Source organism: Drosophila guanche, unplaced genomic scaffold (assembly GCF_900245975.1).
Source record: "Drosophila guanche unplaced genomic scaffold, DGUA_6, whole genome shotgun sequence".
NCBI lineage: Eukaryota > Metazoa > Arthropoda > Insecta > Diptera > Drosophilidae > Drosophila > Drosophila guanche.
This window is the reverse complement of record NW_022995750.1, coordinates 2,716,125-2,744,074: the sequence shown is the minus strand read 5'-3', so window position 1 is coordinate 2,744,074 and position 27,950 is coordinate 2,716,125. Positions and strand designations below refer to the sequence as shown.

The window sequence follows — 27,950 nt, the reverse complement described above, 5'->3', positions numbered from 1 at the left end:
AGCACTTTAATTTCGATTTTTATATTGAATGTCTTTGTATCAACATCTCAAGCCAACACCCATTAACTCGAATAAATTATTTGGTCGGTCAATATGTGTTAAGGGTTTCGTTTTCTTTGCTGCATTGTCCTGATGTTCAGCCTGTTCCGCCCTTTCCTGATTTTCCTCAGACTGTTCCTCCATTTCCTGATCTTCCTCGGCCTGTTCCGTACTTTGCTGACCTTCAGCATTTGCTAGAGCTTCCATCTTTTCTGCCCTTTTCTGCCTGCTCCACCTAAGTTCCTTTTTGCAGTGGAACATCACCAAACGTTCGTTGATCCGCTGCTCGATTTTGTTTAGCGTAAATGAAGTCTTTGGCTGGAGGATCGTAGCCAAGTCACGCACACCTCCCTTCGCACTGACAAACACCTTCATGCTTTCCAAGGGCTCGGGCTCCCGCGTCCAGTACAGATCCTGCACCCGTTCAATGTTTTCGCGAAAGGACTCGCTGCTCTCCCACTCTTGCAGCAGGCGGGCCCTGAACCCTTGCACATCCTGCACCTCCGACTGCAGCAGCTCCACAAATCTGCGTGTTCGATCCGGCAACAGCAGCAGACGCTGCTCCACATCCACAAGATCACATTGAATGTCACACTCCGAGGTCTCGGGGGCGGCCTGCACCTCCTGAGCGCAAGTGGCCATCGACTCCGTTTGGACAATGGACACGCAGCACGCTTTAGCAAGTGGCAATTCCACACAACTCGCATGCTGTGAACGCAGGGACAGGAACGATGTGTCCGAATGGAGGGTGTAAATGGAGGACATCGAGTGGAAACTGTTGCTGGAGAGACTCCGCTGCAGGGCACGGCGGCGCACTAGTCCGCGATAGATGCGGCTACAGATGTATCGTTTGAGGCTCTTCCGCTTGCGTCGCATTGAATGGAGTTTCTCGTTCGGCTCCATCTCTGGATGGAGTACACTCGTGTCCTCATCGGCGTCGAAGAAAGAATCCTCTGTGAGAGTTTGCATAGAAGCAGGAACCTCGTTGAGAGTCTCCATGGACACAGGAGGCTCGCTGGGAGCTTCCATGGAAGCTGGAAGCTCGCTGATAGCTTCCATGGAAGCAGGAAGCTCGCTGGCAACTTCGATGGAAGCAGGAAGCTCGCTGAGAGACTCCACGCACACAGGAGGCTCGCTTTGAACGTCCATGGAAGCAGGAAGCTCGCTGATGTTCTTCTCCTCATTCTTGCTCTCACTCGAATTGACAGCATGCAAACGTCGATATCTGCGTAGTGCTGCCTGAACTTTGGAAGACCTGCGTTGTGGTTTCGGCAACACTTGAACAACAGCTCCACCCTCACCACGCACATCTCCTTCTTTTCCTTCTCCTGCTACTTCATCAACTCCACGTGCATAGAGCGACTCATCAGAGTGGCAGGACTGGTACATGGTACTCACCTCGGACGGATTCTTGGAAGCGAGTATGTGGTCCGCCAGCTGCTTTACGTTGCATGCCAGCACCTGGAACTCCCTGTTTGAACTGAAATCTGTGTCGCTGTTCCGTTGCTAGAGGTAAGAAAAGAGAAATTACAATTGATGAGCCTCATTCTTGTGTACTGTTACCCACCTCGCGTAGGGCACAGCCCAGTCCCAGGCTGGCAGACTGCAAGTCCTTGATCTCCTCTCGTTTGACCCGCTTGGCCGGACTGTCGTAGAGCTCGTGGGCGAGGCTAAAGCCCTCCGGGATGACTCCAATTTCGCGCTCCATGCGCTGGCACAGCTCATCCTTGGTGCGCAGCTCATCCTCCAGGCAGCGGGCGCGCTCTTCGGACTCCTTCAATTGCGACTCCATCTGCCGGATCTTGTTCTCCAGCGTGCCGACCTCCTCCTTCAGCTCCCCATTGGTGACTTCGATGTGCATGAAGCTCTTGCGGAGATCGTACATTTGGCTGCGCAATCCCTCGGCCTCCTGCTTGAGCGCCTCCTCGGTGCTCGCCTGCAGCTTCTGGGCGAAACTGAGGTCATCGATCAGCGCCTGGCAGCGTCGCTTCTCGCTCTCCAGCGCCACGGCCATTTGCTGCTCCGCCTCCAGTTGCTCCTGGGCCTTGTGGCTCTCCACTTGGGTGCGCAGCACGCGATTATCCTCGAGGAGATCGCGATGCTCTTTGGTCAGCCGCATCAGGCAGGTCTTCAGTCCCATTTCGGTCTCCTCCAGCTGCTGAATCTTCTCCGCAGCCGCACGCGAGTCCTCGCGCAGGCAATCCTGCAGCTGGCCAATCTTCTGCTTGAGGGACACCTCTTTGGCCAGATACGCCTCCTCGCGCTCCTTGTACTCCTGCTCCTGTTCGGCCCAGTGCGAGTCGGCCGACTCCATGGCCTCGTAGTGGCGCGAATTGAGGTCCTTTAGCTGGCTGCGCAGCACCTTGACCTCTTCCCGCAGAAAGATGACCTCCCGAGCGTCACAACTGTGGCGTGGACTCTCTCCTTGGCTGATTGTGTCCTCGGTGCCATCACACTGTCCGGAGTAGAGGCGGGAACTATCGTTGGTGGACATGTCGTTGCCCATTTTGGCCAAAGCCAGCAGGCGACAGATCAATAGAAGTGGCAGAGATCTCCGCAGCGCCTCCAACTGTCGCTTCGTTCGCTGACGCTCCTCGTGCAGATGCTCCAACTGCGTCTCGGCGGCAGCCAAATCCTCTCTCAGAATCAGGCACTCGGCCCTGCAGTCCTTGTACTTGGCACTCAATGCGTCCTTGCTGAACTCTAGCTCGACGTTCCGCTGCCGCGTGATCTCCAGCTCCACCTCGTTGCGCTGCAAGTGCAACCGCGTGTCGTTCTCCGCCTCCTCGAACTCGCACTTGGCCTCCTCCAACAGGGCGTTCTCCTCGATCAGCTGTCGCACGCGATCGCTCAGCTCTCGTGCCTCCTTCTCCAGCAGCACCTCTCGCTGCAGTCGCTGGGACAGATGCTGCGCCTGCGTCTCCCCGGCACTCTCGTAGACCAGAATCTTGCGCTCCAGTTGGTCCAGGCGCTCCTGGTAGTACTGCAAATGCGGGTGCTGGTAGACAGTGGAGGATGTGGACAGATCGCACTCTACAAAGACGCCACTTTCGCTGAGGCTGCTGCTCTGCCAGGCCGCTGCGGCTGCGGCACTCGATGATCGCTTGCTGGGCGTTGGTGGGGCACTGGGCGGGGCACAACAGTTGCTGTACGGCTGAACGGTGGCCACAATGCGATTGTGGCTCTGTGTATGCCGCAGACGCTGATCTGCTTTCGTCTGTAAAGTAACGAAAATTTATGTAAAATTTTGTGTGTATTTTGCGTAACAAATTGAAGTGTATAAACAATTGTAGAAATATATGATGGCATATCCCTGGTGATTGACAGTTTAAGAACTGACACAGTGGCCGGCGCTTGCTACACACCTGTTCGCCCGATGGCATCATGGCATCCAAATCCAATTGCTGGACGCATTGCAGCAACTGTTGCAGGCAGCGTTTGTCCCGATCCTCCAAGTGCTGTGCGGACTCCTCCAGCAGATTCTGCAACCGCTGACAGTGACCCTCGCAGGTGCTGTCCATCTGTGCAATGACCATAAAGAATCCGAATTAGATTGGTTCTTGTATCTAACAGTCTAACAGTTTATTTGCTCAAATTAGCATCAAAATTGAATGCTTCGCTACACACACAACACCCAGACACGGACACTCGCTGCTCCCCTCTCTAACATTTTTGCCAATTTCACTTTGCTTCACTTTATAAATAATTACTTTTTGGTTGTTGCAATTAAGCGAATGAATTAGATTTTCAAGCTGAACGACTTAACAGCTAGCTGGCTGCGCTTCGAACGGAAAGACGACTGAAAACGGTTTGGCGCGTTCGGCTCTAAAAATCAAAAAGGTATCAAAACCAAAGCAACGAAACGGAGGGGAATCAGATGCGAAGATATAGACCTGTGCTGCACCCTGTACTACACTTTATTTCAATTATAATTACTTAATGTGGAGTCGAGTAGCTTGTTTGGAGGATTATCCCATTGATTTGTGTGGTAAATACTCAAATTTCACATCTACTTCGTGGTTAAAAGATCTTATAACAGTTTTGAGAATATATTTTGGATCTTTATTTTCTGCTTACTCATTTCTGTAATATGCTAATATGCAACCAATATCTTTTTTTGTATTACTTCTTGCCGGTTTGAATTGCTCTCTATATCTGCTCCATCATACCCTTACAACCCACATTTACTGGGCACATTTGGCTTTAAGGCGTGGGTCACACAAAGGCTTAGCCCCTATATGAGTAATAGACACAAAATACAAACAAAAATCGAATGCAAATCATAGATGGTGTCCCCACTTAGGGTCTCTCGGCACTGCCACCTTATAAGTAAGCAAAACATATTAAGCACTTGTTACTGTTTTGGTTAAAACAACTCTTGGGATGAAGTAACCCTCTTTGGATATGCAGAGGCATTGGCATCAACCATAGTTGGACAGAGTCTGTGACTGTGTGTGTGTGTGTGTGTGTGTTCAATCATTCAATCAATGGTTAAGTCACACCAACAATTGGAAAGTTTAACCGCAAATACTCGTACTCCTAGCAATTGACTGAATATTTTATAATACAAAAATAATGAGATTGCCATTAACTGGACTACACTGCACTGCTGCTCCACTAATACAATTTTCAAATTGCTTGGAAAACCAAGAGAAAATATTGCTTTGCTGATTGTTAATCGAAGACAACAATTTCCGCGCTCGCACTGGCGTTCGCGGGCTCTCTGCCAGCTGCCAAAACAAAACTGGCGCCATTGTTCCACACGAAGACCAAAAAGCTGGCCAAAAGCTGATCTCCATCTCCGCTCAATCCACAACGAAGCTCGGCCGTCTGTCTAGCTCTCAGACTCGCAGTTCATTCATAAAACCAAGACGAAACACACTCAGAGTCAGCCGCTCGTTGAGTGGTTTCCAGAGACACACAAAACTGGATTTTGAGCGTTTCTGTGTGCACCTATGGATCTTTTGGCTGTATTACCTTATCGCTATCATCCTCTAGTTCGAGTATGCGAAACTCGAGAAGTTCATTCTGTTCGCGCAGCTCGTTGGACTCGTCGCTGATGTGCATTTGCTGCTCTTCGAGCTCCTTGATGCGGTGCATCAGCTCATTGATATGCGTGTGGCTGATGGCTGCCTTTTCGGCGCTCTCCAGCTCCTGTTTCATCAGCTGCACTTCGGCTTGCAGACGTTCGTTCTCCTTGTGATACATTTCCGCTTCCTTCTGCAGTTTGTCCAGATCCTGCAGCTGTAAGAATGGAAACGAGGGTGGAAATGAGTCCTGTCTGCCAGGGGTTAAGTTGCACTTACAGTCTGCCAGATGACACCGCTGTCGGAGCCACTTGAAGGCGGCTGTGGACTAATCGAAGGCGGTGCCGATGAGAGTGCCGAGTCCGTATCCGAGTTGTTGTTGTCCTAGGAGGCAGTACAAGTAAGCAGAGTTCAATGGGGTCGTTCAAGGAATCACTCACCTTTGTCCTGGCTGTTGCATGGCCATTTAGCAGCGTTGTCATCCAAGTTGTGGCTCCAATCTGCTGCTGCTCCTCCTTCTGGTTGTTGCTGCTCTTCAGTGTTGTGCGCATCTCGAGCGTTGATTTATGCGCATTTTTCGTATTGTTGATTAGCTCAATGTTCTTGAGTTGTGTTATCTGTGTGTGCGTGTGTGTGCATGCCAGAAAGAAAAGAAAAACGAATGAGAAAATGTCGTGCCTTAGTTTCATTCCCTTCATTAGGTTTCTCCCTGCCCTGCCATGCCCCAGAATGGCAATTAACCACAAAAGAATTTGTTCTGCTCTGTTCTGTCTGTCTTTTATGTCCAAGCTCTCAGTGCTTTTACGCTGCGGTCTTCAAATCGAATGAATGTCTTTCTGTGGCTTGAGGCTAGAATAGAACCCGCTTTTGTGGCTCGGCTCCACACATGCTTGTGTGTAGAGTGTGTGTGTGTGTGGAGGGGCCACAACACTTAACAGTTATGACTTGATTTCTTGCCACACAAAAGCAGAGCATTGCTAAAAAAAAACAGCCAAATCATCACAAGCGACCGATAGAGAGACAGACAGAAAGACAGACAGACAGACATACAGGTTACTTTTGATTTGAACAATGAGCCGTGGTTCCAGAGGCTCGCTTCAGGTTCAATGACATTTCCCCCCTCGCCTTCTTGTAAAGATCAAAGAGTCACAAAGAGTTGTTGTATTTTTTTTTATAACTTGTATTGTTATCAAAAGCTTTTGGGCCCAAGGATTACCAGGTCGTGCCAGGCCTCCTAAAACCCTCACGAATTCCAACGCACATTTAAACAACTGAATTGTTATATATGCAGGTATCTTCGTGTGTCTTTTCCCATCACGAATTTTCATGGTCACGAAACCTCGTTTCCCTTTAGCTGATTGTCAGCTAATTAGCCCACTTAAAACCACTCAAAAAAATCAAAACTCGATAATCCATGAATCCCACTGCCACAGCCACACAACTTTAAATCACTTTCCAATCAAGCAACGCCCTGTTATATGTCTTACTTTCATGTCAATTTGAATTTTTTATATAACATCCATAATATAATAGTGCGGCATGTCTATGTTGTTGCTGTTGTTGCTGTTGTTGCTGTTGTTGTTATTATACGCATAATGCTGCATTATGCTAATTTGTGTGTGTGGCAGCGGCTCATTGAACATGTGTACGGGCCACGCTCGCTGCAGAGAAATCATTAATCAATTGAGAAACGAGGTAGGGTTCAGCCCAAAAACAAACCTCAGACTTTGCTCGAATGAGTAGTACATAAATGTATTTAAAGAGCACAACCCAAGCGGTGCAATGACCAATCGAGTCTCTGCCTCACTGGGTCCCTGACTCCCCATAAAAGTGGTGCCCACCCAGCTTACAATTGCGATCATAAGAATAGCAGCGAAGAAGGGTCTTATGTTTGTACCTTAGCAGTCTTGTCACTTAATTTGTGTAACAAATAAGGCAAAATATTGTCATTACCCACCGACCGGGGGGGGGCACTGCCGCATGAATCATATTTCCATCGAAATTTTAGGATTTTTAAAATGAATAATTCTTGTGCATCTGCTTTAGATTTTCATACTAGTTGTTGAATCTTATCACACCTATTATCATGACCGCAATTGTATAAACATATATCTCGTATACGATCGTATAATTTCCCAACACAGCCCCGGAGCTACTACGCATATGAATACTGAGCTGAAATGAACTGAACTGAACCAGCGGCCCAGGGCACAGGAGGCCCAAAATGGAGTTTGGCGTTGGTGTCGCATGCCTGCACGTCTTCACCATCGTCGCCGTCGCCTGTTGATTGGAAATTATCATCGGTTGGATGTCTGAGAGAGCCAGAGTATAGATAGCCTGAGAGACCACTCTGCCAGCGACTGCTGGCTAACAGTTATGGTAATTTCTTGAATCGATTCCAAAAGAACTCTTTTTTTTTGCGTAACGGACACTGACGAAGCTAACGAACTTCTCGATCAACGTGCTCTGGAGATTAAGCAATTTTTGTAGCAGCCAGTTTTAGCTCCACTCCCCCATTAACGTGCTGGGTATGGGGATTATTTTGATGGCTCTATTGATGGTACAATCCGCACAACTCGCATATTCAGATTGCGCTAAATGCAGCGCCAGACGTTGCGAGACGGCCAAAGATGCGCCGCTGCCATCAGGTAAATTTCAAACACTGAATGGATGGATGGATGGATTGTTTGTTTGTTTGTAAATCTGTCGACAAACTCTCAACCTGCTGAGCCATATACAACAACCATATGTATATACAAGCATCTCAAATGCATGCATAAGGTTTATGTGTTTATGTTTTGCCGTCGGGTTTGTCTGCCTGGCTGTCTGTCTGTTTGCACAAGCCGCGGGCCAAGTGATTGTGATTGTGATTGTGTGAAATGATTTTCCTTTCTGTACGGACAGGTTTCACTTCGATCTCTAGTGACTGCGAACGGCGACGACTGCAACTCTCAGAGCGGCTGCAGTTTTTAGGCAGCAAACGTCGCGACGACGACGACGACGACGACGTCAACGTTCCGGGTTCGACTCCCTGGTCCGGTGCAAGATTACGTGTCAAGCGGCAGTACAATCTGTAGACCGGGCACCAGCAGCAATCCAGCCATCAAAAGGCATCGAGACGCGATGCTTTATATATGTAGATATACAGAAAATTTCCTCGTATTTGCATTTGGCATTGTAATTCAGGTTTTCAGTCTGCACAAAAGACATTGCCTTTGATTTGATCTTGCGAAAGCGAAAGTTTATATGCCGCTAATGAATTATATTGTATATCGAAAGACACTACTTCCCAACGGTTTGGCCCCACCCCAGTGGCGCAATCCCCGGGGTGGTCTTCGGGGGGTTCTGCAGCCAAGCGTTACACTCCACAGCGTTCGGGGGGATACGATAATTGAACTAATGAATGGATTTGAGCGGACTCCGTTGACATGTGGAGTGGAGTCCGTCCCGTCCCCGAAAAACATATGCATTATGCTCGTTAATTTGTATCGATATCGCACAACGAACCCCGAGGATTAATCTTCGGGCAGGCAACCATGGAAGATAGTCGTCGAGGCCTTTCCCTTTCGATCTGCGATACCACAAAAGACAGACAGACGATTGATTATTCATCCGTTTGTTGTTGCCTATAGAAAATTTCATATACTGTGCGTTACAGAACTGTAAGGCCATACAAAATAAATAACTTTCTTCGCAAATTCTTTTAAATATGATGGTTTTGATCACCCAAAATATAGCACCCCGTCTGACATTATACATTTGTATAATTCATTGCCATAAATCATGTTTGCCCATCACTTTCATTGCAATTCAAAGCTCATTTCGTATGTACAGCACGTTGTATGAGCAATAATTGTGGAATTGCTTGTGGTTTTCTCGGAGTAAAATTGTTTAAACTATACATAAAACAAAACTGTAAGTAGACTTTGACTTAGACCCTTGTCCAAGGGGGTGTTCGTTCATACCTTGACATCTCGGCGGTTGTAGTAGTAATCCATTGCGTCAGGTGTACAAATATTTATGCATTATTTAAACAATTAACTAAACAGTTTGTCAAAATTCAAAGTAGTTTTCACCGTGGTAATTTCACTAAAAACACATCAAAATTTATAGACACATTCAAGCAAAAAAACGATATACAATTTGCATATGGTTCACATTTCCACAAAATTTCACACACACCCCTTTTTTGTTTCCTTTCATGAGTGGTGGGGTCTTTTTTTCTTTTGGTTTTTTTTTAGGTTTTTTGTGCTTTGCTGTTGTGATTACTTTGCATATTGGAAACGTCCGGCGTCTACGAGTATGTCTTGTTTTAGCAACATCATCATCATCATTATCATCATTTTGGTCGCTTCGCTTTTACTGTCGTTTGGACATGGCGATGGATGATGGGGAAGAGGAGGACGACTAAATTTTTGCAGCCAACATAGACACATATCGTATTTAAAATAGCGTTAACATTTTAAAAGCTTTTCACTGACCCCAATTGGTGGTGTGCACACCACAGCACTCCCCAGAGCAGAGTCACAAGAGTCACAGCCACCACTCAACACACACTTTCCTTAAAGACTCTCTTCTGTGCATATTTATTGATGCCGCCCGTCTATTTCTTGTTTCCAAGATGACATCGTTTTCCCGATTGCCGCTGCACTTTTGCTGTATGCAAATTATGGATAGTTTTAGAAAACTAAAGAAACTTGCACACTGCCAGACCCAGACATCTGAGAGTGATCTGCGGAAAGGCAAAGCCAAAATATCACCAAAAGTCATGGCTGAATGATCCCTCAAGATGGTAGATATGCATGGATGGGAGGGTGGGGGCAATATTGTTGCCATAACAGATTCTCGATTACTTTTGGCCCAATCGATAGAAACAATTACTAGCGGTACTGGCCGCTGCGATTAATGAACTGTAAAATTGAATTCGATCACTGGAACGGAACGGAACGGAACGGAGCAGCAGCACAACGGATATATTGGTGGAATGGTTGAACATGGTTGAAGGGGGACGGACGGACGGGACCGTGTGAAAGGCAATTAATTTTGATTGTTTTAATAGTTGTTTTTTTTGGCATATTTCTCTAATCTTTTTAGTGCAAATTCGGTGAAATTATGGGTTCGTGTGTGCGTTGAACAATACAAAAGAGAAAGACAAGACACACACAAGAAAGGCTGTAAAATAGGTTTTCTGATGATCGTTGTTGTTGCCCCATTCGATTCCAAAAGGCAGTAACAACAAATGAAACCGATTGTTTGTTGTGGTTTTCGATGGTAAGTATTGTACAAAAGCATTTTTCTTTTGTATAGTATTTGTAGTTGTTGTTTTTGTTTTTGTTTTTGTTGTTTTTGTGTCTGTGGTTCCTTCATTTTTGGCATAGTTACACACAGACAATGCACTTTGGTGCTTTGGTTTACTTTTCATTAGCGGCTCTTCATAAGGTGCTCTGCCAAATGAGCAGTAAATTTCACCTAATTATGCCACTCGTTGAACCCTGTGTGCCCTCCCGGCCCGAGCATTTCTTTTCATTTGATTTGTTAATTCACGTTTTTTTAGTTCCCAGCATACACTTGACACCGACTTTGCCGCGAATTGGAAGTGTGGAATTGTGATACTACGAATAGTGGGAATACCGCGTTGCGCACCTGCGACGCCTGCGTACTCTGAAAATCAACTGACGGACGGGGCTATCGACGGACGCTATCTGTTGGGCCATTCATGCGAGCCAGAGCCCCAGAGCTGAGCCTCGCACTAGCACTGCGGTAGAGTCCAGAGTGTCGTTTACAGAAGGTGAGGCGATTCTCTCGCTCTCTCTCTCTCTATGTCGGTTTAGGCATGCGCTGCCGGGAGGTCTGGTGCTGCCTCTAGACTTAAAGAGTGCAGAGTGCAGGGGAGTGCAGGAGTGCATTATGTTAGAAGAGGGTAAGTATATGACACAATGACAGATAAAACTCTGCTTCACAAATTTTGAGAGCACGCTTCTAGCAAGCGTCACCTTGTTTTTCTACACCCTTTGCACTGGCTTTGACTGCGACAAACGGCTGCGTCTGCGCGCTCTCTTCTCACTCTCCCCATAAGGTGAGAGAAAGTGAGTGTGAGTGCGAGTGTGACGACGTGCAAAAAAACCAAAAACCGGCTTGCTTAGGTCTGTGTGCTCTCTCTCTCTCTCACTCCTCTCTCTACGTCTCTTTTTTTTCCGTTTGGTGTCTGCGTTGCCTGCGATCCACTTGCAACACTTGCGCTGCTGCTGGTGCGGCGCGGCGGCTGCAATTGCTGCTGCAGTTGCTCACGTTTCAGCAGAGCAGGTTTTTTCTGCTGCTGCTGATGCTGCTGCTGCTGCTGTGTCTGTTGCTCTGTCTCCTTTCTGTCGAAGCGATTGTTGTCTTTGCCATTCTCATAACTAACGCAAAATTATATCATAGATCATGCCAATAGTGCATAACCGCAGCAGACGACGACAGGACAGGAGAGATACAGATGCAGATCCCGAGACAGATACAGAGCCACAGATGGAGATGGAGAAACGCCGCCAGAAAACAGGTAACAAGAAGGAGAGAAAACAGGCAGAGACCGAAGACTTAGATACTCTGGAGGATATATTATTTTACTGTATTGATAATCGTATAGCAATCGATAGTTATCGATAAAGTAATTTTTCTTTCGAATGTTGAAGGAAGAGAGCACATCAGATCTTTCCTGACAGAAAATAAATCTACATAGAGTAGATTTTACACTCTCAGAATAAACAACACATAATTCAAGATCTTTCCAAATATCCCACCATTATCGTAATACTCTCCAAAAAGGGTATATGTACATATGTACAACAAATCTACAGCTACAACTGTAGCTACAGAGAGATACATATCTGCAAGAGAGCTCTTAACATTTAACCCAAGTCTCGAAAATGCTGGCGGCACAAGTTCAAGTGCTGCCGCACAGCCCCCGAATCCGAATCCGAATCCGAATCAGAGTCAGAGTCCCACTCCAACCCCAACACAATCCCCTCCATTCCCCACCAAAGACAACGACGACGACGACGACTTACCTCAGGTGTAACTTGAGCCTGGTGTATGGGATTTGGTGCTGTAGTACGAGTATTTGTATCTGGTTCGTTTTTAGCTTTTCTTGCTTTTGATATTGTTGAAGTTGTTGAAGTTGTAGTTGGGATCGTTGTAGGTTTCTTTGGCTTTTGGCTCGTTTCGTTCGTTTTGTGTTTCATCGTCGTTGACATTTTGGCTTCATTCGAGGGCCTTTTCTTAGGGCCCGGTGGGCCCTGCAATGTCAACAAATCCTTCTTCAGTTGTCCTATATTACGTTCTTTGGTTTTGATTTCCTCTAGCTGAAAGCAAAATAAATTAATTAGCAAACCCCTTTAGATGCAGATACTCTTGTGTATGTATAGAAATGTATATGAAGTTCCAATGTGAAATATGAAAAGTTGCCCGAACCGCTTCTCTCGAATGTTGTGGTTGTGTCTTTTCTACTCGTGTGTGTACGCACAACTTACCAAACGTGTTATTTCAATTTTGGCTGATTTTTGTATCTGAGTCAATCGGTTTTCATATGCATTCTTCAATTGCCGCATATCGGCAGCCTTGAGTCTATCAGCCTGCCCAATAATCTGCAAGAAATTGTCATATCATACATATCTGCGTTCCACTAATCAATGGAGCCCCCCGGCGTCCGACAGCCCCCGCAGGGGGGCAAGTCAAAAGCAAGCCAATCCATGCTGTTAGTTTGCACTTTGCGATTAGGTTGCGCACATCCATTAACCAAACGAGACACAGAAACACACATACACATGTACACATCGGAAATAACTGGAAAAAGGTGTTATCTAGGGTATAACCGAAGCATTGCATACCCTTGGGAAAGCTGAGAGAAATATGTGATGGGTTTGCTAAAGGTAATTTGGTTGTTCACACTTCTCCGTAAATATCAAATAAGGAAAACGGCAGATAGGCACTGCTGTACGTTGCGCGAGTATAGCCGAATTTATGTGCCAACAATGAATAATGTATCCAATAAATCCTAGAGGTATGACTAATTTCTACAAGATAGCCTCAAAAATGACCCCCCTAATTTTAATTCCATTCTTAATAGTCCAACCCTTTTGAACAGGGTATCTCAAAAAACTTTAGGAACTCTGCTACGCAGAACAATATTTGCTTATCGTCCTCCTGCTGATAGAGACAGCGCATTAAGGAAATTGCCATATTGAAATTGGTGTGGTCTATAAAAACAAAGGTGCCATCGTGTGAGGGCAAACAGTGTGCATTGCAATGTCCATCCAGTGGTTGCAGAACCTCCTGCTCCTTGCATGGGTATGCCATTCGGTTGGCTGCCCAAGTGAGAGTCGTATACCGTTGAACCTCAAGAGGAATTCGAATTTGATGCTGGAGGTGAGCAAGATCTTGTGCAGGGCTCGCATTAAGTTGCTGTTTGTCTATTTTGAGAACGAGACGTCGCATCAGCACACCGGACAGATACTGCGGGAGGTTACCAAGTGCGATATATCCTACATATCGTTGAGGTAGGCTTCAAAATACAGAGTGTAGACCAAAGTGCAAACGTAGCTCATGTCTCGTGTCTGCTGATGCTGTTGACAGGAACCAATTGCATCCGCTGGAGGCCGTCAAGGATGATGGCATTCTGATGTACATGGTAATGATCATCACGAACATCTCACAGCCTCTGGAACTGTCACTCATTCGTAAGAAGTCGGCGGCCAAGCACTTGTCTCACGTCTTTCTACTGGTGCGGGATGCGGATACCGTGTCGAATGCCTGGATGAGGGCCAGCTTTCGACAGTTCTGGAAGATTTGGCTCCTTAATATCGTCATCGTCTACTGGCGCAACGGCCGCCTGCATGCCTATCGATATAATCCCTTTACCGACAACTATTTAATCACCGTATCCCATGAGGCGAATCGCCTGCCGACTGTCGGTGAACTCTTTCCCAAGACCATACCGAATATGCAGCGCAAGCCGCTGCGGATGTGCATCTACAAGGACGATGTTAGGGCCATATTCCGATCGAAGGGCTTGATTGTTGGAACGGATGGCCTGATGGCCACCTATGTGGCCGAGCGCTTAAATGCCACAATAATGGTCACGCGTCCGCACTCCTACAACTACAATCTCAGTTCGGACATTTGCTTCCTGGAGGTGTCCAAGGAGTATGTCGATGTGGCCCTTAATATTCGATTCCTTGCACCCGACACCTTCCAGAAACTGGCGGAGAACACTGTGGCCCACACTCGTGACGATCTGTGTGTGATTGTGCCCAAGGCAAAGACTGCGCCCATCTTCTGGAACATTTTCCGTTCGTTCAGCTGCTGGGTGTGGATCCTCATCCTTGGCTCTGTGCTGCTGGCGAATGTCTTTTGCTATTGGGTCCATCGACTGCCGCATGGTGGAGTGGCTGGAGTGCCCATGCAGCTGTTTGCTGGTGCTCTGACCATGCCGTTGACTAACATTCCCAGGAGCCACTCTCTGCGGCAATTCCTCATATTTTGGCTGTTCTTCGGAATGCTCATTTGCAGCGCCTTCAGGGGAAATCTCACCAGCATGATGGTCTTTCAGCCGAGTCTTCCGGATATTGACGATTTGGGCGCCTTGGCTGCATCCTCCTATCCCATTATGATACGACCGCGACACATCAAGCACATTGAACACTTCCTGACATTGGGGCACAAGCGCGAGGCAAAGATACGGGAGCAAATGATTAAAGTGACGGATGGAATGCTCAACACACGGATAAAGGATAACGATCGGAGGTTTGCGTATCTGGAGAAGTTTCACATTGCACGATTTCAGGTGAACAATCGCCAGCACATGGTGCTGGGTCGTCCCGTGTTCCACCTGATGGATAGCTGTCTGGTGCCCTTCCATGCCGTCTATATTGTGCCCTATGGATCACCGTATTTGGGCTTTCTGAACAGCCTCATCCGTAGCTCGCATGAGTTTGGGTTCGAGCGTTATTGGGATCGCATTATGAACACGGCGTTCATTCAGTCGGGCGCCAAGGTGGTGCATCGTAGGCACAACAGCAACGATGATCCGGTCGTGCTGAAACTAGAGCACTTTCACGCCGTATTCTCGCTGTGGTTCATCGGCATGGGGCTGGCGTGTGCGGCATTCATCTGGGAGCTGTTAACCCACAACTACAACTGGGCCATAACCAAGCGACAACGCTAACGTAGCAGCAGCAGCAGCAGAAGCAACAGCACCAACAGAGGAGAAGCAACAACGATGCATGCAACAAGAACATGGGGTGACAGATCTGGTGCTCTGTGTGATGGCCACTTACCTGGGACTTTTCCTCCTTGGTTTTGTTTGCTTCCTTTAGCACGGCAATTTCGTTTGTCAGTCTTTGGATTTCATAGTTGATGAGGCCATCGGCCGTCGTCACGTGTGTGCTGGTGCTAGCATTGTTGGCCTCGTTGGCCAATTCGTTGGGTTTCTTTGAACCATTACACTTTTTTGTTACGTCCAGCGTATGCTGAAGTTTCTTAACATCGTTCTTCCATTTGCGGCTATCGGCATCGTTTTGGGCCCTAGAAAGGCGGACAAAAATTATAATCCGTTAATCGATAGGCAGCGATAATTCATCGATAACTCACCGTAGGGCACGCACTGCTCCTCGTTCTGTGATCAGGCTGGACTTTAGCTCGTTCACCTCCAAACGTAGCTGCTCCGTGAGTGCATTTAACTTTTGTATGGTATCCAGATTCTCCTGCAGCTTGCGCTTTATCCGCTGCGGCGGTACCGCTGTCACATTGGTTGTGGTTACTCCTCCAATGATCACCGGTGGACGCTCTGTCTTGGCGGGTTTGATGGCTGCATTTGGTACTTTTGCAGCCTCAAAAGTATGTGTATCCTTGGCGCGCAACTTGCCGCGACACTGCAAGTGGATACCCTCGATACGGGTGCGCTTCTCCTGATTGACTGTATCCCCAACGGATGTCAGGGATGTACTTAGCTTCTTCTTGCGCTTTAATTTATTTTTGCCGACGACCAGCGTCTGCCAGTCTTCCGGGAAGCTCGCTTGGGCCCTGCTTTGGGGCTCTGTTCCACTACGCACTCCCCCTGCCCCAGCATTGTGGGGTCTCAGGATCTGTGGTGCGGTTAATCTCTTCTCATTGAATCCTTTGCTAGAGGTCGTTTTTGTTTGATTTTCAGCCATTTTAATGTATCTTTCGTATACAGAAAATGTAGCCGTCGTTTGTTTTTTTAAATTAGTTTTTCTATAAGTGCTGCATATGCGGTGTGTGGTCCGACCCTGCCGAAAGTCTTTGCTATATTTACTTCACCTGGTCATTGATAGATTCGCCTGAATCTCATTCAGGGTTTATCTGGAAATAGAATCAGAATATTTACAACCATTAGTACAGAAACACAGAGGGTTCCCTTTCGAAAAGGGTTCGTTCGGTTCGCTAAGGGTGCCATATTCTTGCCGTGTTTTTGCATTTTGTTGGCTTCTGTTTAGCCACTAACTTCTAAGCTCTTTTCTTTCATCGTTTGCCTCATTCGTTTTGTGTGCGGCATGCAACTAATCAACAAGTTTACCCGCCCCTCTTTATTGATTTCCATGGCAGCAAAGCTTTTGCTTCAGTTTTGTGGGAGAGCCAGAGGCCACACATGAATGAAATGAAAATGAAACATCTATTGTAATGGGGCGACTAGTTTATGATGTGAATTGTTTTTGTGGGTGGTGGTGGGGGGTTTACTAAATAAACTACTCCCAAATGGTCTATCCAACTGACGTCATGTGGCGCGCCCAAACACACATGTTTTTTTTTAGGAAACCCAAGAGAGCTCTTTACACGCAATAAAAATGTACATATTTCATGGTAGTTTCACTCCCCCCCACACACCTGCACCACACTGCATAAGCCTACTATTAGCAACTAGAGCAAAAATTCTTTGCATTGTTCAAACATCCGTTCGAAAGATTATAACAAAAGCATCTATATACATGTATATCATTACTATAAAGCAGAGGAGATACGAGCGGCCGACTGATCGCGCACATGAGGCCCTCAGTTCATATGGATGATCATCTTTATCAAGGCCACCGATCTTTCTATATATATCAATATATATATATATATATATATATATATATATATATATATTGGAATTTGATTTGTTTTTCCAAAACCAATTGGAAACGCCATAAATTCGGCCTAAGTGGTTAAAGTCGTTTATCGGGGGGAAATGGAACTATATGTTACGCTCATTTTGCATTTAATTAAATTAAAAATTGTTGCCATAAAGTCCAGCGTGTTAATAAAGTGTTTTTGGGGTCGACACACGACATGGTGACATCACACGGGCTTCGCCTTGCCTTGCCTTGGGCTCTGGTGTGCGCCCACACCACAGAGACAAGACCAGAGGCGAAAGATGAAAGTTTTTGCTCTTTAGGTATGTATATTTTCAGACATTTTTCAATCTAATGACACATGTTGCCAAACGATGGATGAGTCGTGCCGCATGTACGTACAGTCTCCGTCCGTCAAATCTATATCTACATGTATGAATAGTTCTTTCATGGGGTGGCACCCCCAGGCACCCCATTTGCTGATTCACTGAAGATCACGTATACGCACCATTAACATTCAAATCCTTGCGCAAACGTAGACCAAAGTTTGGCATTTGCCGCGGCGTAATTAACACGAACGAATTTATTGTTTACCAGCTACACTCACTCCACCCTCCACAAGTTTTCTGTATTTTGTAATAGTTTATTTACTTCTGCTTCCGCGGCAATTGTTTGTTTAGAACTAGTGGCGTTCTTTCGTGCAGTGTAATTTCTCGAATTTCGCAATGACGTCAATACGTTAATTTTTCCGCGCCGCACAGAATAAGTCGAGTTTCTTGTGGTTTTCTTTCGTTTTCCTTCACCGAAATTCGTTGAACAGGAAGCTCTTTGTGTTACACTTAGTTATGGGTGAGAGTTGTGTCGAGAATTAAGCTAACTAGTCGTGAGGTTCGTTATGTTAAATTAATTGCAATCAATTGAAATTCAAATGAAATGTTCTATTCTAATTAAAATTTCGTTTTGCTGGGCGCATATAGCCAGAGATCTTTCGTTTCGGCCGGACACCGTTTGACTGACTCGGCGGGCGAAGCTTTCGCAAGCTTTCCTCATATTTGCTTCCATTTCCATTTAATTAAAGAAAGCTTTGGCATTTATTGATGCAGTTTGTTTTGCGTTCGTGTGGGTTTGGGGGTGGCAAAGCTTTGCATGATTGTGCGTGCACAAAAGAACTTCTGACCGAACTGTAGTTGGGGGGAGGGGAGGTAGACGGCAGCACAAAAGCAAGCAGCCGTTGGAAGCCGGAAGAGGCAATTTATTGAAAGCAGCGCGCATCTTCATATTCATAACAATAACAAACTACGCCTATACATATGTATTAATAACCTCAAATGAATATAGAAATATGTATCTATAAATGCAAGCATCGTCTGGCGGCCCCCAACAGCTGAAACTTCACACTTGGATTTATGTAAATTTGACAATGCCCCATAACGACACGATGAATGATGGACACAATTAGAACACACTCGGATTCCAGTCTGTCAACAGCACAAAGGGGGGAATAAACTTGGAACTAGGTTGATTCCTTATCATCTTATAAGTAGTTTGAATAAACATTACTTACTCTGAATTAGCATTTGTGTTGGCTGTGTAGTGTCCTGTGCCAGCGTTTCGTAATCACTTGGCGAGTTTCGATTGAATATCCATTGACATTTCTTCTGGGTTGTCTTGTCGTTAACAGAAGCCTTGAGCAACTAAAATTCCAATTCCACATTACCGAATTAGATTTAGATCTTCTTCTATTTCCATTTTCAATTTGCCTTTTTCTATCAGGCTCTATTTGCTCTGGTGCACACAAACTCACTCAAGTTGAGCGGTCGGAACAAACTGAAGATGCGCCGCATATTCTAAAATGGAATAAGCGACAGGCGTGCGTGCACCGTGTGGACGATCGCCAAATTTATATAAATAGCTAAAGAAATCACAAATCTATATTTGAAGTTAGAAGAAATTTCAAAAACGCCGCTCGCCGGTCAACGTCTACGTCACACATATCGACTGCAGCCATGCACCTATTGATGCACGAGAAGTGTGACCAATTTAAATTGAATTTTAAAATAGGTTGGCGCGTAACTCCTCTCGGAGCGGCCTTTTAGCAGCATCTATATTTTAAATGGATTACTCAATAGCGACATGTTTATCTGAAAAATAGTCAATATTTAAATGGGTACTTAAATAGACTTTTGAGTTTTACAAATATTTTTGAACACCACCTTTTTTGTGTTTGTATAACATGTGCACTTACCGCGTAGTTACTATGTACTACCATAAAAATTGCTGCTGAGCTTTTTGCATAAACTTTATTTTACAAATAAACTTATCAAAAAGTATCCTTAAATTGAACCAATCTCCGGATAACCAAACCATCGGATAAAACTATAAGCTTATCTCTGGGAGTCCTAGTTAGATAGAAATCATAAGCCAAATTTTAAAATCGAGGAATATAATTTCCGATCAACACAAAGATCGTTAGCCCATTGTCAACCAGAGGTGTTTATAATAATTTACATACTGAAGGCAAAACTCCCCATTCTTCCAGTAGGGGTGATTTAAATAAAGAATACAAATTAAAATTTGTAAAATATAAGGTCATAAGGTATACAACTTAATAAAGAGGAGTATTTATAATAAGCCAAATTGATTCTTCGATCAGAATAAATTATTGTTTAAGTGCAAGCTAGTAATATCAAATAGAACATAAAAATCGAGGAATATGATTTAAGACTACGGTATATTTTTAAGATGGGAAGGTATATTTCTATATATATTTATCGATGGGCCCGCGGACGGTCACACTGTGTCGATTACTCATTGCGGAAAACGTGAAACCACAAAAAACCATTTGCCGCTGTCTGCTAGGAAATTGATTGTTTTAAACGACATTAACTTGAAAACGGCAAATACCATCACATAAATATGGTAAGTCATCCTATAAATAGGCAGCCGATGGCCCTCGGAGTTAGAAAGACGCATTTGCTGAAGGATAGCATGCGAACATAAACATAACCTGCAAAGAAGCTTCTGGCACAAGCCGACATCTGGCGCTGACTAATAATGAGCTTGATTTGGAACTCGTTTTCAGCAACCGCAAATTGTGCTCCTCAAGGAAGGCACGGACACGTCGCAGGGCAAGCCCCAGCTGGTGTCCAACATCAATGCCTGCCAGATGATTGTGGATGCAGTGCGGACCACTCTGGGTCCCCGTGGCATGGACAAGCTGATTGTCAATGCACAGGGCAAGGCGACCATCTCTAATGATGGCGCCACCATCATGAAGCTCCTGGAGATTATCCATCCAGCTGCCAAGACCCTGGTGGACATTGCCAAGTCACAAGATGCCGAGGTAATATTTCTACATGGCGCGCCTTTGAAAATGTAAGCACGTGACGACTGACTTTTCTTCTCTGGTAGGTTGGTGATGGTACCACTTCCGTGGTTCTGCTGGCCGGTGAGTTCCTGAAGCAGGTGAAACCCTTCGTGGAGGAGGGCGTCCATCCACGAATCATTATCAAGGCCATCCGCAAGGCTCTGCAGCTGTGCATGGACAAAATCAACGAAATGGCAGTGCACATTGAGAAGCAATCCAAGGAAGAACAGCGTAGTCTGCTAGAGAAATGCGCTGCCACAGCCATGTCTTCCAAGCTGATTCATCAGCAGAAGGATTTCTTTGCCCACATTGTTGTGGATGCTGTGCTCTCGCTGGATGAGCTGCTGCCACTGAACATGATTGGCATCAAGAAGGTCACTGGCGGTTCGCTGGAGGAGTCCCAACTGGTGTCTGGTGTGGCCTTCAAGAAGACCTTCTCCTATGCCGGGTTCGAGATGGCCCCAAAGTCGTATGAGCCCTGCAAGATTGCCTTGCTGAACATCGAACTGGAGCTGAAGGCGGAGCGCGACAATGCCGAGGTTCGTGTGGACAATGTGCGCGAATACCAGAAGATCGTGGATGCCGAATGGCAGATTCTGTACAACAAATTGGCCAAAATAGTCGACTCGGGTGCCAATGTGGTGCTGTCCAAGTTGGCTATTGGCGATGTGGCCACACAGTATTTCGCAGATCGTGACATTTTCTGCGCTGGCCGTGTGCCCGAGGAGGATCTCAAGCGTACGATGAAGGCTTGCGGAGGTGCTGTAATGACCACAGCCAATGACATCAAGGCCGAGGTTCTGGGTCTGTGCGAGACCTTTAAGGAGGTTCAGGTGGGCGGTGAGCGCTTCAACTTGTTCCAGGGTGAGTCGTGCTTTCGCCATTGACATAAATCCAGTGACTAATGGTTCATTTATTGTCCCTAGGCTGTCCCAATGCCAAGACCAGCACACTCATCCTGCGCGGCGGTGCCGAGCAGTTCCTCGAGGAGACTGAACGTTCGCTGCACGACGCCATTATGATTGTGCGTCGCACCATCAAACACGACTCGGTTGTGGCTGGCGGTGGTGCCATTGAAATGGAACTCTCCCGTCTGCTGCGCGACTACTCGCGTACCATTGCTGGCAAGGAGCAGCTGCTGATTGCAGCCATTGCCAAGGGACTGGAGATCATACCGCGCCAATTGTGCGACAATGCCGGCTTCGATGCCACCAACATTCTCAACAAGCTGCGCCAGAAGCACTCTCAGGGTGAGTACAGATACGATTTACAGACAATATTTTGAAGGGGGGAGTTCAACAATTTAATCTTGAATCTGTTTTTACAATGAATTGTGAGAGGGTTTTACTTTTTGAGCTGCTCGTGCCACAGACGGAAGCAGGGCTCCTGGCACAGGCCTGGCTTGTCCGGGCACGAGTTGCACATGTATTTGCTGTACTGCAGCATGCCACCTTTGTGGCAGTAGCGACAATTCTTTCGAGCCGGCTTTCCATTCTGGCGTATAAGGATCGGGTCATGTCGTATGGCCGTGATTAACTTTATATCCGGAATCACCACCGCCTTCTTGATCTTCTCGGTTGTTTCCGCTTTGTTTGGGCTCGTGGCAGCAGCAGCAGCAGCTGCAGGTGTCTCCGTGCCTGACGTCTCCAGTCGAAGCAGTGACCGAATGATTGCCACACGAAATTCGGGATAGTTTTTATACTTCAATGTGGCATCTACTCCGCGCGGCGGTGGGGTATTGTTCTGGTACAACAGATACGAGTTGTAGACAATCATGTTGAGCAGAAAGATCACCATTTTTTTGTCCGACTGAAGGCCCTGGCAGGTCGGCTGGTACTCAATTAACTGCTGTCTGATCTGGTTGGCAGGACGCAGTTGTCGGTCAATCTCCTGGATGAGCTTCGGTCGGGCATTTGTCTTTTGCATGGACATCTCCTTCGAATAGATGGCCAGACAATCGGAGCTGAAGAAGTACAAACTCTTCTCGCGACGCCGCCACTTGCCCATCATCAATGGCGGAGTGGCATACCACATGACAATGCTGTTCGATGTCAGCTGCTGATGCACCAGCGCCTTGCTGTTGCCATACCTGTTCCTGTCCAGCAGTCCAGTGCAGTAGGTGTTCCTGTTGGACAGCTCAAAGGCGAGGCCATAGCTGCCATAGAACTTGGATGCGTACACCGTGCGTCCCTCCTGGTGCACCCCTACCAGCTTCAGTGCCAGCTCATTTCGGTGTTCCACCAGCTGTCGGGAATTACGCACCCATGCGCCTGCCTTCTCTCGCTGCACAATCTCCGGCAGCACTTTAATTATCAGTCCGCTTTGCTCTGTGAGCATGTGTAGAAGCAGAGCATTGCTGCGGAATTTGGGAGCCAAGTCCTGATTATAGCTAAATCTACCCTTCCACAGGGTCACTGGGTCATTGAGCACCAGCTGCTGGCCGCACACATACAGCTCCGCCATGCGTTCGTTGATGAATGTCAGCAGTTTATTGTAATCATCTGCATTGCTCTTTGCCGTCACATCGAGGGCATCAAAGTTGAGCCACTGCATCAGCTGGCGATAGCGCTCCAGCGACATCTTCTCCTTGAACCCAACAAATCCGTAGTGCATATTTGTGCTCCAATAGTCGGCGAGCTCGTTCAACTTGACATCACTCATGAGCAGGGAGAGTCCCACAAATGCCTCCATTTCCTCGGCGTGGGTCAGGGTGCAGCCCTTGGCACGCCTGTTGCAGCTCTTGGCCAGCAAGAAGAAGAACGTGCCCCGATGGCCGAGAATCTGATTGAGGTAGTGCTGGGGGCCCATGTAGTTCTTGCCGCCCTTCAGGCCCGTCTGCTGCACCGGAGTGTTGAACTTGAACAACAGGCGTGTGCTAGACTGCTGCGTTGTCCACTCCGGATCATAGTTGTCCACTTCGTCTGCACGACACAAACGACACAAAAGCTTACATAAGTCTAGGGTGGAGTTGTTAGGAGTTAGCCGCTTACCTTGGGTAAAGACATCGGCAGCCTCGTAGTTTATCTCCGAGTAGCCGTCCTCGTCCGAGTCACTCTCCTGATTGTCCAGCTCGTGTCCGCTGAGGGCTGGGGGCTGCTCGCGTTCCGCCGCTGCCATCTCCAGATGGAGCTCTGTCAAATCGGGCTTGATGTCGGCGCTGCTCAGGTGATAGTCGGCCAGCGCCGGGTAGCTGCTGTCGAGCGGCTCCTTTTTTATGTCCACAGTGCTGCGCTTTATGGGCGATCTGTGATCGTCCTGACGCGGCTTTAACTGCTGCTTGCGCTTGCGTCCCGAGGTAGACATTTTACCGAATTCACTTACTTTTTTTAAATATAAATATCTCCAGAATGCTCTGCTAGCGCGTGTTTTCTCGCGTTTTATGCCTGCTCTTTCGTTCGCCTAACATGTGTTATAGTGTGTGCTCTTTCGCACATCTGCATATTCGTGTGCGCGCGGGCACTGTCGGGGCTGCCAACCTGGTTTCTAATGTTACAGTAAATTCAAAAATAAAATTGTATTTCTCGTTGCAGGCGGTCAGTGGTATGGCGTAGACATTACCAAGGAGGACATCTCGGACAACTTTGAGCAGTGCGTGTGGGAGCCATCGATTATCAAGATCAATGCCTTGACTGCCGCCGCTGAGGCCGCCTGCATGGTGCTGTCCGTGGACGAGACAATAAAGAGCCCCAAGGCCGGTGAAGCTCCCATGGCGGGAGGTATGGGCCGCGGCATGGGCAGGCCCATGTAAATCGAGCAAGGAACAAAATAGTACACAAACACTAATCATCCACACACTCACTTGCATTTCTCTCCTAATTTAACACGTACACGTATTACTCGGTCATAGTTCGCATTGGCATATGCAGGCTCTTCGTGTTGCACCCCTCAACAGCAAAAATAATCAACTGACCACTCTGTATATGTTTAATAATAAAACCAAATTAAAAACATATTTTCATAACTTAAATGTTTTGTTTTATTGGAACAGGTTTGCAGTTTTGTCTCTGTTAAAGCCAACAGCCATAACACATGCTGTAAGGCGCAGAATTGTATATGTTAACGCCAACGTCGGCACACCAGGCAAATAACAGCGTGCTGTAAGGCGTATTGTTTTTTTATTGCGCTGCTAAGCAGTTCAATTGTTGACAAATAATAAAATTAATCAAAAATGGGAAATCACAAGGTACTTCGGACCGCTGGATCCAATTTGCGGTACTCTATGTATGAGTTCATTGATGCCGTGCACAAGCGAACGATTATCTGGGAGCGACGACACGCAAACTTCCATAATCGAGAACTGCGGGATCAGGCCTGGCAGCAAATTGGCCAAGAACTTTGCAAGAACTTTTCATCAGCCAGTGATGCCGAAAAGAACGAAATTGGTAAGAATATCACACAAGGAAGCACTGCAGTTGGTTGAATTTATCTATAATTGCAGTGAAAACCTTAATGAAGCGCTGGAAGAACACGCGCGACAGCTATTTGCGGGTGTACCGTATGCGACAAAGTGGCAAAGATGTGGTGGTGCGGGCATCCTACATATACGAGCAAGAGCTCAGCTTTCTGCTGGATGTCAAGACTGAGACCGAAGACGATGAGGAGCCCCTAAAGGAGGAAACCAAATTGTCGCTCAAACGGAAGCGCCTTTGCACCCAAAGAACGGCAAGGAAGCGGCGAAGCTCAGAGGAGGAAACGATAACCGAGCCGCTGACCGCCTCCAACGTTTCTTCATTGCCAAATAATCTGCATTCCTTGCTGGGTGATCTGGATAACTCAACGCATCCAGATTCTATTGCTTCCTCCGCCAAACGACCAGCAACTCCGTTCACAGCAGACTCCGCCAGTTGGACAAATGCCTCGGCGCCACCTTCAACCACGGATGCCGATCAGGCGTTCTTTGATAGCATTAAGCCGCATATGCAAAGAATGAAAGCCGATCAAAAGCTCGACTTTCAAATAGAAGTACTAAAAATTCTTCGCAATTTTAAGCCAAATTAAAACGAAAGCTATAAGAAAATATGTTTTTATTTATTTGTTTTAAATTAGGTCTACCACTTAGCAGTGGCATTACAGCACTTGCTGTGCAGAACAGGAACCGTAATCGTTATCGGTTATCGAGTAAATGAATATCGCGCGAAATTTGAACTACTGTAAGCATTACTTGGATGACCCTGTATGACTGCTTAATGAGCTGAATAAAGTATATATTAGAAATTATCCAACTGGATTTTAGTTTAGAGTTGAGAGATTAAAAGCAGTTGTATTTTGTTTCAAATAAAAATATAATAAATATAAATACCAATAAGATGGCTCTAAAAATCTATTGCAAATAGGAAAGAAAATTCCAATCCCATATTCTTCCCTCACATTTCTTTCGAGCAAATCCAATCCTAATACATGCTTGTCACATGCAGCAATATTTTAGCAAAACCATAAACTGTCAAAAAGATACATAAGCCATCGGATAGCCGGCCGTCTCCAAAGCGGTTCGACCAGTTTCGGTTTATAAATAAATATAAAAAAAAAAGAGCTTAAACCTGTATACCTTGTCTCTTTTATACCAATCGGGTTTCCTTTATGTATACCGATGATTTCTTCATGGTTTTTTCTCGCTGAAAAACTTACACATAACTATGTATATGTATATGTACATGTTTATAGTCAATGGTCGCCACTCCAGACTGCATCCTTTTTAAAAGTAATCACGGTGGAAACCGTTAAGGTTTCTTCCCCCTCAAGTCAAATAATTTCTGATTTCGGTGTCGGTTTACAGGGGGAGAGTTTCGAGTTGTACCACAGTTGACTCCCCATGTGGTACGGTACCCTCTTAAACCGCCCTCAAAGCCTGTACATACGCTGTTAATAATTGTATTTTTAGTAGTCTCCCCCCATAACATTTCCCACTCAACTGCTGCTGCATATATGCACATATGTATGTAGCAGTAAGGATGATGGACGATTGTATTTCGTGGTTGTTTCGAGTTTCAGGAATTTCGAGACTACGATCGGGACCCGACCCGTTCCCGTTCTCCTTCCCTACACTCACATCACATTAGCCATGCCATGGGCTCTGGCAGCTGTTGTTTCAGAATTGTAATGCTCCCTTAGCGCTGTGTCGCCGCCTACCTGCATTTGCTTCGCTCGGATAATAACGTATTCCCAGTTTGTGTGTAACGTATTTTCGATCCCATAGTCAGGGAAAGCCGAGCCGAGAGGGAGATTTAGGTCAGATGAACGACGAACCCCTGCGCTGTTCTGTGCTGTGTCCTGGGTTGATGCCATGCATGGCATCCTATACCTGTAGCAATCCTGAGCGTTCTAGTGGAACCGAATAATAGGCAGGAAGTCCCTTTGATGATTTTTATTTCTTTAATTTCAAGGGTTCCGACGGCACGGCCGCCCTTGTTGCTGGTGCAGCAGCGATGCTGGTCTTTGTTTGCTCTTCTGCTGTCCCTGCCCTTATAACCTATGCACTACCATCTAGAGTGAATCTACGGGTGAAAATGTTTGTGTGTAAGCCTAAATACAAATGAAATCTCAGGTTGAGTTCGAGTTCTCCAATAGAACCACCTGTGTGTTCTTATAGCTCGTCCAGGCGGTCTCCGCCCGTTGTAAATACTCGTTGATCTCCTGCCGCTTGCCGTTCAGCTCGTACTTCTCCAGGGCCAGCTTGAGGAGTACATATTCAAGGGAACGAACGCCCCCATTGTTGGCGGGCTCCCTTAGAGCATCCACTAGGCTGATAAACTTCCGCAACAGCTCCACGAGCTGTCCAAAGTTGGAGAGATTCTCAAGCGTGGCATCCACTTCGTTGACGTAGCGCAGGCTCTGCTTCAGACGGATGGCGAGATCGTTGCTGCGACCCACCAGGGGAGCCAGCTCTGCGTTTAGCTGCTGCACCGACCGCCTGGCCTCCACAACCTTCTGCAGCGTCGCATCATTGTATTGCTCCTTATCTGTCCACTGGCCGATTCGAGACACTGTCGTGGGCTCGTTGTCTATCACGGATATTTGATTGTTCTCCACAAGGATGGTTTTGTTGATGGTCTCGTCCCCGCCATTGGGCGGCTGCTTCACGTGGAAGTCCAGCGTAAAGTGGAACCGCACATTAGCCTGCAAGATATTGTCAGTTCAGATTGGCTGTATTGAAACGGTTGAATGTTATGTGTCCTGCCTGAACCATGGAGAAGGTGCACACAATCAGCCAAATGCTGGATGCCACAACAGCCACAGAGAGAGACATCTTGCCGGGAGACTGGGAAATGTTTGACTGAAGCCCTAACATATGTAGATCACACCACTAAATACTGATGATAGGAGGGGCCTCATCATTATCGGCCCAAAAGGTCACCAGATGGGTCTCATCATTATCAGCTGTTTGACCGATAAGAGAAATTCATTCAGTGAATG

General features: G+C 46.5%; 6 protein-coding genes across 7 annotated transcripts; 3 read left to right on the top strand and 3 right to left on the bottom strand.

Moving 5' to 3' along the window:
- Positions 1-5: 5 nt before the first annotated feature.
- On the bottom strand, positions 6-18,183 carry LOC117586603 (putative leucine-rich repeat-containing protein DDB_G0290503). Its single transcript, XM_034276786.1, has 11 exons — positions 17,682-18,183; positions 15,693-16,424; positions 15,380-15,626; positions 12,575-12,688; positions 12,113-12,406; positions 5,507-5,683; positions 5,346-5,450; positions 5,017-5,283; positions 3,405-3,560; positions 1,607-3,256; positions 6-1,545 (listed from the first exon to the last, which is right to left on the bottom strand). Exons 2-11 carry the CDS (start codon positions 16,253-16,255, stop codon positions 40-42), a joined length of 5,079 nt encoding a protein of 1,692 aa, XP_034132677.1. The 5' UTR covers positions 16,256-16,424; positions 17,682-18,183; the 3' UTR covers positions 6-39.
- On the bottom strand, positions 4,489-27,841 carry LOC117586600. 2 transcript variants are annotated; one of them, XM_034276783.1, is made up of 3 exons: positions 27,715-27,841; positions 27,046-27,653; positions 4,489-4,507 (listed from the first exon to the last, which is right to left on the bottom strand). In XM_034276783.1, exons 1-2 carry the CDS (start codon positions 27,823-27,825, stop codon positions 27,078-27,080), a joined length of 687 nt encoding a protein of 228 aa, XP_034132674.1. In that variant the 5' UTR covers positions 27,826-27,841; the 3' UTR covers positions 4,489-4,507; positions 27,046-27,077. The 2 variants fall into 2 exon arrangements, with proteins under 2 accessions (XP_034132674.1, XP_034132673.1); XM_034276782.1 differs by lacking the exon at positions 4,489-4,507 and having other exon boundaries at positions 26,887-27,653.
- LOC117586602 lies at positions 13,350-15,432 on the top strand. The gene is made up of 2 exons (XM_034276785.1): positions 13,350-13,594; positions 13,677-15,432. The coding sequence occupies exons 1-2, from the start codon at positions 13,350-13,352 to the stop codon at positions 15,265-15,267; spliced, it is 1,836 nt and encodes a 611-aa protein (XP_034132676.1). The 3' UTR covers positions 15,268-15,432.
- LOC117586593 (T-complex protein 1 subunit eta) lies at positions 19,951-24,317 on the top strand. The gene is made up of 5 exons (XM_034276770.1): positions 19,951-20,092; positions 20,256-20,516; positions 20,585-21,404; positions 21,467-21,790; positions 24,071-24,317. The coding sequence occupies exons 1-5, from the start codon at positions 20,090-20,092 to the stop codon at positions 24,286-24,288; spliced, it is 1,626 nt and encodes a 541-aa protein (XP_034132661.1). The 5' UTR covers positions 19,951-20,089; the 3' UTR covers positions 24,289-24,317.
- LOC117586592 lies at positions 21,820-23,948 on the bottom strand. The gene is made up of 2 exons (XM_034276769.1): positions 23,531-23,948; positions 21,820-23,461 (listed from the first exon to the last, which is right to left on the bottom strand). The coding sequence occupies exons 1-2, from the start codon at positions 23,841-23,843 to the stop codon at positions 21,885-21,887; spliced, it is 1,890 nt and encodes a 629-aa protein (XP_034132660.1). The 5' UTR covers positions 23,844-23,948; the 3' UTR covers positions 21,820-21,884.
- LOC117586598 lies at positions 24,632-25,751 on the top strand. The gene is made up of 2 exons (XM_034276778.1): positions 24,632-24,922; positions 24,979-25,751. The coding sequence occupies exons 1-2, from the start codon at positions 24,709-24,711 to the stop codon at positions 25,536-25,538; spliced, it is 774 nt and encodes a 257-aa protein (XP_034132669.1). The 5' UTR covers positions 24,632-24,708; the 3' UTR covers positions 25,539-25,751.
- Positions 27,842-27,950: the final 109 nt, after the last annotated feature.